Source organism: Tenebrio molitor, chromosome 1 (assembly GCF_963966145.1).
Source record: "Tenebrio molitor chromosome 1, icTenMoli1.1, whole genome shotgun sequence".
Classification (NCBI taxonomy): domain Eukaryota; kingdom Metazoa; phylum Arthropoda; class Insecta; order Coleoptera; family Tenebrionidae; genus Tenebrio; species Tenebrio molitor.
In genome coordinates, this window is record NC_091046.1 from 22,520,759 (window position 1) to 22,536,337 (window position 15,579).

The window sequence follows — 15,579 nt, forward strand, 5'->3', positions numbered from 1 at the left end:
TAAAAAAATTGTGATTACTTACGTAGTATCTTCATTCATGTTCCTATTTTCTAATGGAAAAGTTGGTCCGACTGATTCTTCTGTACTATTGATATATTGTGACGCCATTTCGACACCAAGCCTTTTTTGATTTCTAAAAAAAAAAAAATTCGTAAAGTAACAAAATATTACTACACACTCTATGAGTTACCAGCAAATTTATTTGGTAACATTTTTGTACTCTTACTCGTAAATCGTAAATCTATGTACGTCATATATCTTTATGCAATATAGGTATATCTTACCTCAGGAGCACAAGTTTCTTGGCAATATTCTTCTTGCTTTTTCTCCTATGACTGATCGCAACTTGCTTAGAACAATGTCTCCCCATAATTGATCAAAATAATAAACTCTATAAAAAAATATACGTAAGTATTTACATGTAGGTATGTATGCATCAATTAATTGTCTATTACCTGAACTATGAAAGAAATGCGTTTATTTGTCTTGAAAAAGACAGGTTTTTTTACTCCAATAAAATCACAATCGAAAATCACTAAATAATAGGCAAAGCACAAGGTAACGAAACGAAAGAACAACGTTCGCACCGAGTCTATTGACAACAAATGGATTGTTGGATTTTGCGGGTCCATCTAGGTATTTACCTAGGATCACTAATTATTCCCAAATAACAGTACCGTACCTACAGTAATAACGGTGAAAAGAGGTAAAGTCCATGTAATACCCCAAATCAGTAAAATATCCTTTTCTAACATAAAAATTTTGGATAAAACGGACAACTACAGCAAAAAAACGTATCTCTGTTGATTAATTGAATCTTGTTGTTTTATAGAATATCATGCATAACATAATTTCATGCACATGAATTTTATAATTAAAAATATAAGCTTTCATTTTACTGACTTGGGGTATTACATGGACTATAGGTGTACAATTTTAATTTTTCTAATTCCGTTGCAAAATAGGTGGCTTTTTGGTTGTCATTTGAATGTCACAATGACGGTTTTTTTCACACTAGTGACAAAAAGAGTGGAAGTAGAAAATTACAAGAAAAGTTTTCTTTTCATTTACTAAAGGAATCAAAGTATGTATTGAATTGATCTCATCAGTTCGTCACGCAAAAGAGACTTTTAAAAAACGTAAGCCGTTGCTCAAATCGTTGATAACACAATTCATAAACTAGTTCCGACTTCGCATGTAAATAATTCCTTCAGTGGTTTATTGCCCGCTAACAAAGTAAAAGTGGTGAGTAACCGATCTTCAATAATCCGCAGGTACAAGTCTTGAACCATCCAGAGTTTTTGTTACAGGGTAGGTAAATAATCCCCTAGTAATGAGACCATCATAAACGATCCAAAATGTGAACTAAGTAGTGTTTAAATAAAGTCGTTTCAAAATATCGATAGACGCACTTTAACAGTTGTAATTTCAATGCAATGATAGAAGTAATGGGTATGAATTTTGGGAGTTCATATTATTGGATCATTTTAATCTATTATGTATAGGAATTTATTATTCGACCATTTTCGAGAAGAAAATTATGTCTTACATTTTTAGGCAAAATAAGAAATGTATTTATTGTTTGTCTGATAAACCAGACCATAAGCTCCCATGGGCGTGAAAACGTCAGGGCTTATAATTTCAGGTAAAAATTCAGTTTGGTTTCTATACTTATCCATATACTCAATTGTGCATTACTGGCTGCGTTATAAAGGTGGCAAAACTGAAATACTTCGCCAGTATCGGTCACCCTTAATCCCTTCAATCAGGTAAAGGCCGCTGTGGTAGTAAGTAAGTAATTAGCACTTTTCTGGAAATTGACTTCATCTCTAAAATGTAGGTGGGTAGGTATTTTAGTTTTATTTTAACTTTCGTGGTAGCAACACCCCAACATGAAATTAATGTATGTTTAGTATAAACGAGGCAATCCCTTAGTTGTTTTTGACAATTACAAAATTACAAAAAAACGTTGTATTCAACTCGTTCGTGTGTAAATTTGGTTTTTTGGCAGTCGTGGCCCTTTAAAACGCTCGTTTCACTTGCGTTTTAAACTGACCCATTCATTCCAAAAAAAGCCCATTTTACACAGGAATTCGTTAAATAAACTACTAATTTTACATTTAAGAAGCGTTATTTAAGTTTTTTACCGAAATTAAAAGTAATCCTGCAGGGGTAATGAGTGTTTTTGAAGAAGGGTTGTTTCCATGACTTATACTCGTACCTGCACACAGGCACAGGTAGGTATTACAGGTAAACATTTTTCTGACGGCAGTTTCGGTATGGGATTAACTATCCCTTTGACCGCGACGGCAATATGGGTGCGCCCTTGAGCTAGGCTCAGAAACAAATTTGAATTGATCATAAATAACTCATATTATGTTTCAAATTTGTTGACAATTGCTTCGAAAGGTTATGTTTTTAATCAATGTAAAAAGTGAAAGAAATTAAAAATTGTCAAATTCACAGGAGCATAAAATAACCACAAAGTAACCAACAATAAATAAACGTGCCGTTTTTTTTTTGTTTTTTTTTTCTGTTTCTGTCGTTTCAGTAGAGAGAAAGGGAGAAAGCAAATCGTGACGTCACCTCAAAAGGGCAAAAATTGGACAATAGAAGATACTCGTACGGATGTGAGAAGGTATAATCAATTCACTTTTGTAATGACGAACTAGAGTTACTAAATTTAGTAACTTTTGTCTTGTGAACACATCTTTTTACCGCGAATTTGGGCTTTTAAAAAGTTAGGTTATGGGTCACGTCATTTGTTCTGTCAAAACTGGTCCCAATCAAAGTATAGTGAAATTAAATTTGTTTAATTATTTTGAAAAAAAAAGCAAAGTTGCACTAAACAAATACGAAAAGGCAGTTGAACGTAACAATGAAATAATTTTGCATTTTGCTACTCATCCTCGTCATCGTCGCTGTTTTCGAAGTCCGAATCGGAATCTTCAACCAAATTAACAATAATTGGGGATATGACATAGATGCTAAAGTTTCCCATAAGCCTTGTTGTTCTTCATTTAAAATTTTGTACATACTTCTGGAACTGAAGCCTGTACAGCACTTAGGTAGAATTTTATTTTAGATTTGGATTTACCGAAAAAACATCCGCCACTGCTTCTACAATTTTGCACTTTACGTATTTACGTTTCTCCATGAGTAATTTCTTTTATTTTGTTGAAAGCCTGTAAAATGTGCTGCTTCGTCTGCTTGCTTATTGATGCTTTACTTTCATTTTGGCAGTGACAATAAGACAATAATATGACAATTGAAATCATTGCCAACTGTCGAATTTTCATTTATTTTGTAAAAAAAATCTAACAAAAAAAAAAGTTCCAGTTAGTTCGTCATTACAAAAATGAATGCATTATAGTTGTTGGTTGACGTTTCACGTAAACATAGACAGCCGTGCTGTAAACTACAACGAAATGTACAAATAATAATCTAAGGAATTTTTTCAATTAACGTCAAAAATTGTTGTAAAGGCTGTAGTTTTATCAATTTACTAATTTATCACATTTTTAGCAATTGATAGTTATTTTCATATGAGTAGCGCTGTCAGATCACTTTTCAGGTACAGTTAGAAACACGGAATTTCAGGCATCACTGTCAATATACTGTCAAAAAATGTAATGAGGCCGAAATTTGAAGCACGAGGCGTCAGCCAAGTGCTGCAAAACAGGCCGAATACCCGAAAACTGACAGCGCACGAATATGGAATAACATTTTTCGTGTTCGTTTAGGCAGTCTTAAAAAACATTAATTTATCGTAAATTTTGAGGTTATCTTTGACAGATGTCAAGTTAAGTATATAACCGGGAAATATTTAGTTACATACCACTTTCCCGGTTATGTATCTCAGGAAACGAACATGAAATAGTTATTTTCATGCCGCCGGCCGTTATCGACGGTTTTGCATGATTCAAAATCCGTCGGGAACGTTAAATTCCCGGCCTAGTACTTACAAAAGTGACCTTGGTTAAAAATTCACTAAAGAATGGACTGGCAGCATTGATTCTTAAATGTCAACAAAGTTTGACATAGAAGTTACTTTCGTTGAATTAATTAACAATATTTGCTTTTTAAAAATGATTTAAAATTGTCGGCATGAAAATGTTTTTCGAGTGCTTCTGTTCGCCTCGGCTACGCGCCTTGGCTACGCAATACCACTCACACTCGCAAAATATCATTTTCTGGACTAGTGATCCAATATTGTATCACAAGGCCAGAAACTGCACGTTTGCGAGCATGAGTACGGTTTACAGTACTATTGCGAGCACGGAATTTCGGGCAGACTTGAAATTTGACTGACATAAGATGTGAAATAGGCTTTAGGTGCTAGACGTATTAATAACCTCAGTTTAATATCTACCTACTATTGTCACGTTATTTTGACAAATTGCAATCATCAATTCTGAAAAGTTGCAAGTGCTTAGATGTGATTTTCTGAAAACTGAACAGTCTTTTATTAAACGCTGGAAATCAATAATTAAAATGTGAAATAATTGTGCATAATTGTGACAGTTTATTTTGAAGTTCAGTCAAAATTAATTATTATGACATTTATGACAATAAATTTTGGATTTTTGTAAATGACATACCGAAGAGCAAAAAAAAGTGCCATCAAGGAGAGCTATAACACAGTCCATAATGCGCTTGTGCATTGTAAGTTGCAGGGAAAAAAATGCAATAATACCTATACCTAATTGTTTATTTAAATAACCCATTTCAGGATTCCACAAATGTATGACGATTTTCTTAATCAAAGACACGGCACTTTCTTTGATGGCATTTTTTTTGCTCTTACGGTATAAATTGCTGTTTGAAATTCCATGCTCCCAATAGTACGAGTCGCAGACGAGTACGAATGCTAGCAATGTTTGTTAAATAAATATTAAAGCACTTGTTTTAATAATTGGTATCATAGTTGGGACAACGAAAAGATATACAGTGAGGATTTTATTTCGCTGAACATCAACACTATTAACCCTATGTTCAGTTTAAAAAAAAATCATGTCAATGCACTTACAACATATCCAAGCAACCTCTGATACAACAACTGCATTAAAAAGTCTTAAAGATTTTACAATCGTTTGGCATTTTGTTTGCAACTTCACTTCGAACAGTTGTTAAAATAATTTAATTAAAAGTTTCTGTTTTAACTTGTTATTTGAATGTAATAATACTTAACCACTTAACCAAATATATTTAGATAACACATTGGTAGTTGAAATTCAAAAAGGTATATTATTATACTCATGTCACATCGTGAGGAAGTTCCTTAACATTGACACAGAACATAATACACAACAAAGTCATAATGCGGAGGCGAGACGCCGGTAATTATGTTGATAAGCACTGCACTATTACTTGATAGTAATATCCGTAATAGTGTATGTACTCCGGCAAAATTGCCGTGCCGCCGGGTGGAGGTGGGATAGTTGAAAAGTTTATTTGACGAGTCGTTTCACTCGCGTTTTAAAATGGCCCACACGTGCCAAAAAAGGCCCAATTTACACACGAACGAGTTGAATACAACGTTTTTTGGTTCGACGAGCCCCTTAAAAGCTCCAAATCGTTTAAAATCTTTAAAATTAGCTTGACGTTTCGTTTTGACAAGTTGTGACATTTATCAAAATCCGTTCACATAGGAGAAAATTCTCAAATTCTGACAGTGTCGAACCAAAAAATAATTTCAATTCCGTCAAAATAATAAAATAAAACACCTGCAAGGTGGTGCCTACCTAGCGACAATGTTTGCGACAAGTAATCCGTGACATTGTATTGACACGGACATTCAAAAACTGAACATCATGGAAACCCATGTTCAGCGAAATAAAATACTCACTGTAGTAATAAAACCGCCCCCTACTGCGCGCGTATTTTAAACAGCAGCAGCGAGCAAAAAATTCTGGTCGTCAATGTCATTTTAAAATTTGGTTAGATTGTCACAAATTAAAAAAATTCCCTGCCTGATTATGCCCACGTCAACAAAGTGTCAAAAAATTAATTAATCATTGTCAATTAATGTCATACAACATGATGATAGGTTATGATATTTAAGACCGTTTTACAATAGAGCATTTTCCATTGCGATAAAGCATGATTTTGACGACCAGTTTTTTTTGCTCGTGACAGTACATATTTAAATCTATCCTCAAAGTTGGCGTTGAAGAATACGTTTTTCATAAACACTGTGCTTTTGCCATGTTTTGTTTATTTACCCATCCTTTTACTATTGACAAGAAGTAATTCCTTTCAATTCTGACACTGATTAAAACATAATCCGTCAAAATAATAATTGTCAATAAATTAGAAACTTAATAGCAATAATTGTAGAAAATCCCATCAAAATTGTTCAGTAGTTCTTAATTTTAAGATGGCACGGTTTGGGTAGATAGATCGACAGATATATAAAGTTTGCCTTTTATAATAATGACCGGCACAAAAAACGACTCACTTTGAATTTTAAGTAATTCATTGTCATTTTGGTATCATGTTGTATTGTGTAATTTAAGTTATTCTTTGCCAAAGAATATCCTACAAACAAAACATTAAACACAGCAAATAAGATTTTAATTTTTTAGAAAAAATTTTGTTATGAAAAATTGCCAAAATTTGAACAGTAATTGAATTAGTATCTCGTATTGTCAAATTAAATCTTTTAACACGCAAGACAATCGACAAAAACATAACATGGAAGTAGCGCAAATTTTCTAATATGTAATTTATTTAAACAAAACAATTCGGTTGCCATGGTGACCATAGCACTCCCGATAATTGAAAATATCCCAATTTAACTAATACCTATTTATTAAAAAAATCATAATGAGTCGCTTTTTTTGTGCCGGTCAGTGTACATATTAAGATTACTAATTATTGTAACTAATAATGAACTTTTGTGTCAGCTCAGACAATGATTTCATAGCTAAACTGTTCCACACGTTTTCGATACTATAAAATGATTTGAATGATGAACTTGTTATGTTTTTACAGGAGAGTTAAAAAAACTCACTTTGTCTTAAGGCGATCATTACCCATCTAACATCATCTCGATGCATGAATTTAAAGGCTGATAATCCTGATACTTCCTCCGTCATGTAGCCGGCAATAAAAGAAATTCGTTGATCGCAGTCAATAATGCGTCCATCAATAAGATGTCTTGTTACGTATTCGTCCTTCGAAGCTTCAAGAAGTCTCTCAGAAAGAGGTTCAGGACGGAAAATTGTTACAAAAAATAGTAGCACCTAAAACAAAATTCTTCATTATCGAAAATATTTTGTATGAAACTAACATTATTAGTACGATTGCTTTATAATATAAATTCCTACACCACAGAAGATAAAAATGATGTTTGTTTTTTTTTTTTTTTAATTTCGCTTCGAAGTTGGCGTTGAAGAGTCGATTGTGAATGAACCACTTGTCTTAAAAATACAAACAACGCAAAAAGTGAGGTTATATTTAAACAGCTGATGAACCACTCGTTTTAAAAAAAGGCCTCGTATCTTTCACCACAGAATAGAGAACAATCAGAAGTGAATCTCCCTCCACTTTCAATAATTCGCGCATCTCGTCGCGCATCGTTCTGACGCCATTTTCTGGGGCTACCGTTTCCGTTTGACAGTGGGCATTTGATTTGTTTATTGTTAACAACCTATTTGATTGGTAACTAAGAAAATGTAATGGGCGGGGCAGATAATAGTTATTTATGTGACGAGCTTAGTAAATTAATCTTTACGGGCGCGCTGGCACTTGTTGGACGAGTGACGTAAGGAACGAGTCTCCATAAGCCAGTAAGCCCAGTAAAGATTATGCTAAGCGAGTTGCATACAAACTTTTATTTCCACCTTCAGCCTTTAAATTTCGTTTTTTAATTGTTATTTATGTTTATAAAAACTTTGTAATGAAAGGCGGTGGGGCAATTATACCTACGTCGTCATGGTGTTGAGATAAACAACAAAAATACTGTCAGAAGTTTTGTGAAATTTATTGCAAAAAGAAAGAAAAGAAAGAATGGCTTTAATGCCCGATGAAGACTTTGAAGGCGATTTTCTTGAAATACAAGAAAATAACCACGGAATTACCAACGCTGCAAGTGCGGCTCTCTACTGATTCGATCCCAGGAGCGATATGAAAATGACTTGCGAAACGGATCAAAATGCATTATTAACGTATGTAATTGCAACAATTGATAGTTAAATTTGTTTGTTTGTAATAAACTTAAAAAAAAAATCATTCAATTAGTTTTGATTATTTATTTTTTGATGAGCCTTGTAAAGTCTTTACAGGTCTGTTCTACGTGCCTGTTAAATATTACAGGGCTCTGCCTGTAATTACCCATTTACTTAGTTACCACAAATACCTATAAAGTGTCATTTACTTAGAAGGTGGAAATAAAATGTTACGTTGTCCTTAGTATAATGCTCGGTTTCTGGAACGGTGGAATACCTATAATAACTGGTCGGTTAAATCAAGCGTTGCTATAGAAACGCTAGAAAGTAACTGTGGGGTGTTTCGGTGTGTGATACACTGGATCTTTTGCTATAAAGTCCAATTTTTACCCTTTTGAGGTGACGTCACGATTTCCTTCCTCGCTTTCTCTTTATTGAAACGACAGAAACAGAAAAAAACAAAAAAAAAGGCACGTTTATTTATTGATGGTCACTTTGAGGTTATTTTATGCTCCTGTCAATTTGACAATTTTTAATTTCTTTCACTTATTACATTGATTACAAACATAACCTTTCGAAGCAGCTGTCAACAAATTTGACACATTTATAGTTATTTATGATCAATTCAAATTTGTTTCTGATCCTAGCTCAAACATACGTAAAGTTACTAGATAATGACGTCATCGCAAAAGGGTAAAAATTGGACTATACGCTTGCCCGATATCGTTTTCTGACTGCCGCGCCGCCTCGCAGAGGCACCGCACAGCTTTCAGTTGGTGTTTTCAAAATTCTAAATTCCGCCTGTCTTGATTCGGGTGTTCATTTAATATTCTGGTAGCATTACCTATGGAAATATTTTGTTTCTGTGAAGGCATGTCGTCGTTTGAACTTCCCGTTAGTAAAATTAGAGTAGAACTGTCAATTTTGACATTTGCGTTCAGACAAGTTTACTGTTTGCTGGTGTTCAAGTTAGAGCAGAAAACGTTTTGATTGAAAGTTATTTTCGCAATCGCAATGGTCTGAAAGTGAATGGTTCATGGATCTACTCCGTACAAAACTGCTTAGAAGATTTTATCGCCGAATTTCCCAATGTTATTGTTGACGGAAAACCTTTGAAGATAACCTGAGCCGGTGTGTAAAGTTGTTTCGTGAAACTGGAGGCGTTTACCGACGAAAAACCACAGGTCAGCCGCTAAAACGCACTGCTGCAGTTAGTGCAGTTATTGAAACTGCAAGAGAATTAATGCAAAATGCTCCCCACACTTCAGTGCGTCAGTTATCGCAACGCAACAGGCTGAACTTTATATAGGAAAGCAGGAACGTGCCACAAATTGTTACGAAAAGAAGAAGGTAGACATTTCCACCTCATTTAATAAATTGATTAATTGTGCGTGAATTGTAATTGTGTTACTTTTTTTAATCATAATTCGTGTCATGCTGTTATTTTTTAGTGAGGTTATATCGTATTTTAACACTGCGACATCCGTTTTTCAAAACAAAAGATTTCCATAGGTGATGCTACCAGAATATTAAATGAACACCCTTTATGTAATATCACTCATTAAAACACAGGAACTTTTGAAATTTTTCGCATTCAAGTGTACAATAAATCATGCAAATAATAACTTGGGACTTTCAGCCGATTGATACGATACGATTGATACGGGAAAAAACTTGTCTAAAGGTAAAATTTTCAATTCGGAATTTAGAGAAATGTTGGCGCCTCAAAACAGCAATCTCTATAAATTGTTGCTATATTTTGAATACAAATGAGCAAGTTCAACCACAAAATTTCGATTCGGAACGTTTTTAGTGTGATTTTTGAGATTTGGCGATATAAAATAGTATATTATGATACAAGTTTATATGGAAGCCTTTAAAGCACGCGCGACGAGTTTAATGCCGGCGCTACACGATGCTACGAACGCCTTCCAACGCTGGAGGGTTGATAGTGCGTCGCATCGTGTGGCCGATCTTCCATTCACGAACGACACATGTCGAGCGTCCAACGTTGACGTTGGATCATGTTCCGGCTGTTGTCGGTATTTTTGACCGCGTCAAAGGACTTTCTCCAAACGTTTGACGAAAACATTCCTTGGTTTGATGCACGGCTACACGATTTGTTGCAACTTCAAAGCAGTTTTCAATTTCTGGGTGGCTACTAGGTGTAGCGCAAAGTGTTTCATTTGTATTTCACAGGTGTGTATTGTATTGTAATGGTCCGAATAGGTTCGATAAATAATTTTTGTTTTTAAATAATTTCAACGAAACGTCCAAAGAACCGTTCACTGGGGCCAAAATCGGTTGTAAATTTTATGTCTCGATGCCTTTGTCGGCACCGTAACTCTTAAAAGCGAAATTTGCAGCTACGGTTGTACTCTAGACAAACCGGACAAACGTTTGTACCACACTTTTTGGATCAAACATTCGCCACACCGTGTAGCCGGTACATTTGTCGCACCAACTGTCGAACGTATTTGTCTCAAATGTTCGGTCCAACGTTGGAGTCAACGTTCATAGCATCGTGTAGCGCCGGCATAAGAGCACGACGCGTAGCGGAGTGCTTTTAACGTAGCAAGTCCTTTAAAGGCCCTTGTAAACGTGTATCATACGCTATTTTTTATTATACCTGCACCAAAATCTGAAAATTATAACAAAAAAAAGCAAATTGAAATACCTTTTCCGAAGTAATCTGTGTCATTAATCGTTGATATAGAAATAGTCAATTGTTGTTGTTTCGTTGCTATCATAAATTGTATATAAATGTCTATTTATCATTGTTCCAAATGTAGGTGAATTTGTTGTTACCTAAGCGACCTTAAAGCTTTAGTGTTTTAAGGGCCCTTTTTCGCACGCATTTTAGTGTCAAAAACAGGGATTCTGATTCAGGTATAATAAAAACATATCTTTAGAATTTGCGTTTATAATACGTCTATAAACGTCAGTCAGTAGGAGTAATTTATGGCTTTATAAAAGTGCACGGTATTTTAATGAAATTTTTATCAATATTTCAGTGTATTACACCAAAAAACTTCCAATATTAATGTTCAAACTCTACTTTTTAACATCTGTTGCAGATGTAGTTGCATCCGTTACCTTGAATTACCAATTAATACGAAATTCCCTAGAATTTGAAAATTAATTTTTTTATTTAAAAATTAAAACAAAGGTGCAAATTCTAAAAAATAACATAAAAAACTGGTTTTATAAGGGTATTGGAGCACTCGTCCCATAGAAAACTCCCCTACGCGTCGTTTTCTACACCTGGGACTCGTGCGCCAAATCAACCCTTATATGTAGAACTCGTTCTTTAATATACAGCGTGATCAACAATGACTGAGTCTGTTGGCAATGAAACAATTGAAAATACTGGTGAGTTTTGTCTAGTAATTGGCACTGACCACGCACTGACCGGATTTTTTAACTTAAGATGACATTCTTGGTAATGCAGGTTATGTTTATACTATTACAAAAATTAACCTTCGTTGGTAAATTTTAAATTTGCCAAATTTCATTGTTACCATCAGACTCAGTCATTCTTGATCACTCCGTACTATTAAAGAGGAACTATCCCGATTTTAATAGTAGGTACTGTTACGTTATTTATTTTCCCTGATGGTGAAATTTTCCCAAAATAACGATTTAACAGACTTCGGGTCGAGATGGACTGGAGACTGCTCGAGAGTACAACGTAAATGTGGGGGTGGGTGGTGATAACCGGAAGAAAGAAAACTCCGAGTGGTTTAAACGAAATGAATATATTTTCACCCAGTCCTGCACACGTACAAATCTGATTATTTGATAATAAAAACGTTTCTCACACTCAATAATTATGTACAAAAATGAAGGGTTGTGCCCTCGCCGCGACGAAAAAAAAAAACTCTCGAAAGGTAAATTGTATTCAAAAACTAAATTAAAAAAAAAAAGGGGGGAGAGCCGAAAGCGAAGCCCGATATCGTCCTCGACGCTATTCTTCTACGGCGGGACCGTTCCCTCGGGCCTCACCTCGTTTCCAAAAAAAAAAGCTAAATTCAAAATAGAAAAGGAAGTCGCGCGGCGGACGAGGACACAAAAGATAAAGAAATAAAACAAAGAGGAACTCTTACAAAAAAAAATGTTATCGCTCTGACCGGCCGTTTGCAGGCGAGGTCACCAGCACACCGATAACTCGAATCCGAACAAAAAAAAAAAAAAACGTTCTGCCTGAAACGACGCGCTGGCTTCGCGAAAACTAAAAAAAATTTCTATCACCCTGGCCTTGATCGTCACGGGCCGGTCGACGTCTCTGGAGACCTGGACGCTCCTCGGGGACTTCCTCGGGCCCACGGTGGACGACGAAATCCAGGCGTGGAATTTGACTCCGCACTCCGGCGTTCGGTTTTCCGCGAACCTTCCGTCGGGGATCCGTAAATCCGCTCCTCGGCGTCTGGGTTTGGCCTTCCTGGACTTTTCTTCCAGCCTCACCCTCTTCGGACCCTCGACGTCTCCACATCCTTTTCTCGCCGTTCAACCACTCGTCGTTTCAGCCCCTTTCACAGTCCCGCACCGATCTGACCTCCCTGACCAAAGACCAAAAAAAAAGCCCTTCCCCGCACTCTCTCCTGTCTTTTATAGTTTCGCCCCTCTCAATTCGGGTTATTATTATTTTTGGCGGAAAACATCGTGCGCACGATGATCGAATCATTGATAAAACTTGCATTTTTTTAAAATGTAACAGTACATATTTCGAACATTCTCATTGTCAAAGAGCAATTTCATGCACAAAACTGCGATTTTTAGTCTATTCTCCTAAAGGTCAAGTGCATATTAAGGTGCAACAAAATAAAAATGTTTTGATGACAATAATTTCTAACATTCAATGGTTTAACTTCACGTACTTTGTCCAGTAGATATATTTAACGCATGATACTCAGACAAGCAGTTAGGCAATGAGTTTTGAACCAACTTGCGCATGATGTTACCGCGTGACATGAATGTCGTCGGAGACTCAAGAAAAGCTCGTAACTCCCGTACGCAAATTTTTACAGGATACAACTTTTTGTCATTGTATGTTTATTATTAATAATCGGATGAAAGTAACAACTATTGAACACATTTATTTTAAAAAAGATAATGTACTATGGCGGACAAAAAATTTTGAACGACTTGTTATTCCTTTGACATATAAATGTAAAACTGGCTTTATGGTCAACCTCATTTTTTATTTTTGCCTTTCTTGTCATGTCACCAGGGACAAAGACAGATTAGTCAATCATAGAAAGTAGATTAACACAAAAATTTTGGTGTGCCTATGTCGGCTCACGAATGGTGAACGTGGATGAATCTTAATCGTTTCGTCTTTGCCGTCGAAATTGCGAAAGTCGCTGCAGCCCCTAGGTTATCGAGTGGTATAGAATGTAGATACGTACGGTCGGTGGACAAATAAAACTGGGACATTTAAAATTTAATCTATGTAAATCAGACCATTGAATTGTCAATATATCTGTCAGTGTCTATATAATATGTCATACCAAAGTTAACCTATTTGTCATAAAGCCGTAATTAAACGATGCAAATTTGTAAATTTTGACTTATGTGATTGTCATCTTTGTCCCAGTTTTATTTGTCCATCGACTGTACCTATCTAGTTCTTAGAGGTTTAGCATCAACACAAAATCAGGAATGTCTTCATCATAGATGAAACTAAATTTAGTTCTATTTACGTCAAGACAGAACGACCCAACAGGTTGTATTTTGGTACGCAAATATCAAAAAATTCAAAGTAGAGATCAATCCACAATACTAACAAATTATAACATTTATTTATTAAACTTAAAATTAAAAGTTTAAAATAAAAAAAAAAATACAAATAAAACTGAAGAAGTCAACATTTGATCATTGCTCCATTTTGTTGTACAACCAAGAGCAATCTATTCCTGATGGACAGAAGACACCAGACTTCTTCCAGAACCTGGACGCCGAACCACCGCGTCCCAGTGTGTTGCAACTTCCGCATAATGGCATGGATAGTGCCCTGAGATAACCCTAAATTCGTCGAAATTTGCCCATACGACATACCCCTCTGCTGGTGAAGGGTTAGTATTTTGGATTTAGTAAATTCAGATACGGCTGGCATTGTACGTATCACTAAATTATTATTATAATACAGGGTGTTTTCGAAGTTGAGGCGTTTCTTGTAACAGGAGGTGCTATACATTATTCTTAAGAATTTTAGCCGAAATCTTCTTAGTAAAATGTTTGTATTAACGGAGATAATTGATTGTATATTTTTATGGTTTTCTAAAATTTTGAGTCCGGTTCTATTTCTCCGCTGTACTAGATTAATAACTGACGTGGCTCAGGATGATTTCTTTCTGGAAATCGCTCTGCGTACTCTCTGGACGCCACAGCTGCATTCTGATAACGTGATCACATTGCCCATACATTAGCAACATATGTGTGAGTTGATTATTTTCGTAATGATAAAGTCATTCCGACTAATTAGATGACAACTCTGGCAGTATTTTTGATTATCGTCCATTTGATTTTTTTTTTGTCAATTCTAATTCCTAACAAATCAGCGCAAATTTGAGCAGGACCGGTTTCAAAAATTTCAAAAAAATTAACTTATTTTATTTTCATTGCTGTACACATTTTACTTCGAAAACACCCTGTATAAACTTGATAGACGTTTACTTCAAACCGTCAATTTTTCGATTTAATTTATAAACGTCATAATAACAGTAAAGGGCAGCTTACAATGACATTTTTTGATATGCCAAAATTTGATCGTTCAAAATTTTTTGTCCGCCATAGTACCATCGGCTTCATAGAAATTTAGTACAGTGGGAAATCGTACTTACCTGAATTCTTGGAAATTTAAGTTGTGTAAGGTTGCTACGTGCCACGTTGCTACCCATAGAAGATAGTGATAGTGTCAGTAGTGAATAGAGTTTTCGCGTTACGTTTTTCAGATAACCGTGTACGCTAACGCCGGTGTTGCTAGGCAATAGCGTAACCGATTCATTATTACAATAGAAGAGAGTTTTCGAGTTACGTTTTTCAGATAACCGTGTACTCTAACGCCGGTGTTGCTAGGCAATAGCGTAACCGATTCATTAGAGCTTTCGCGTTACGTTTTTCAGATAACCGTGTACGCTAACGCCGGTGTTGCAAGGCAATAGCGTAACCGATTCATTACATTCATTAGAGAGTTATTGCAAGTTCAAATGGCAACGAAACCTTAATAAGGGAACCTTATTTTGACAATTGCGCATGCGCAGAATGAAAAACGAATAGCGAAACTTTATTAAGGTTTAACGTGTGACTTTAATTAGGTTGTTATAAAGTCGACCTTATTTTCCTACCTTAACGTTAGAATTCTATAGCTTTATGCAATTTGACAACACGTCAAATAAAAATTTAAATT

At 35.4% G+C, this 15,579-nt stretch overlaps 1 protein-coding gene across 10 annotated transcripts in view; it reads right to left on the bottom strand.

Moving 5' to 3' along the window:
- The window catches only part of LOC138126175 (basic helix-loop-helix ARNT-like protein 1), a 247,641-nt gene that overhangs the window by 41,847 nt on the left and 190,215 nt on the right, over nt 1-15,579 (bottom strand). For 8 of the 10 annotated variants that reach the window (XM_069041888.1, XM_069041919.1, XM_069041915.1 and 5 more), the window contains one exon: nt 7,016-7,247. In XM_069041888.1, coding sequence (XP_068897989.1) covers nt 7,016-7,247 — 232 coding nt within the window. The other 2 variants (XR_011157670.1, XR_011157669.1) reach the window with 1 other exon arrangement.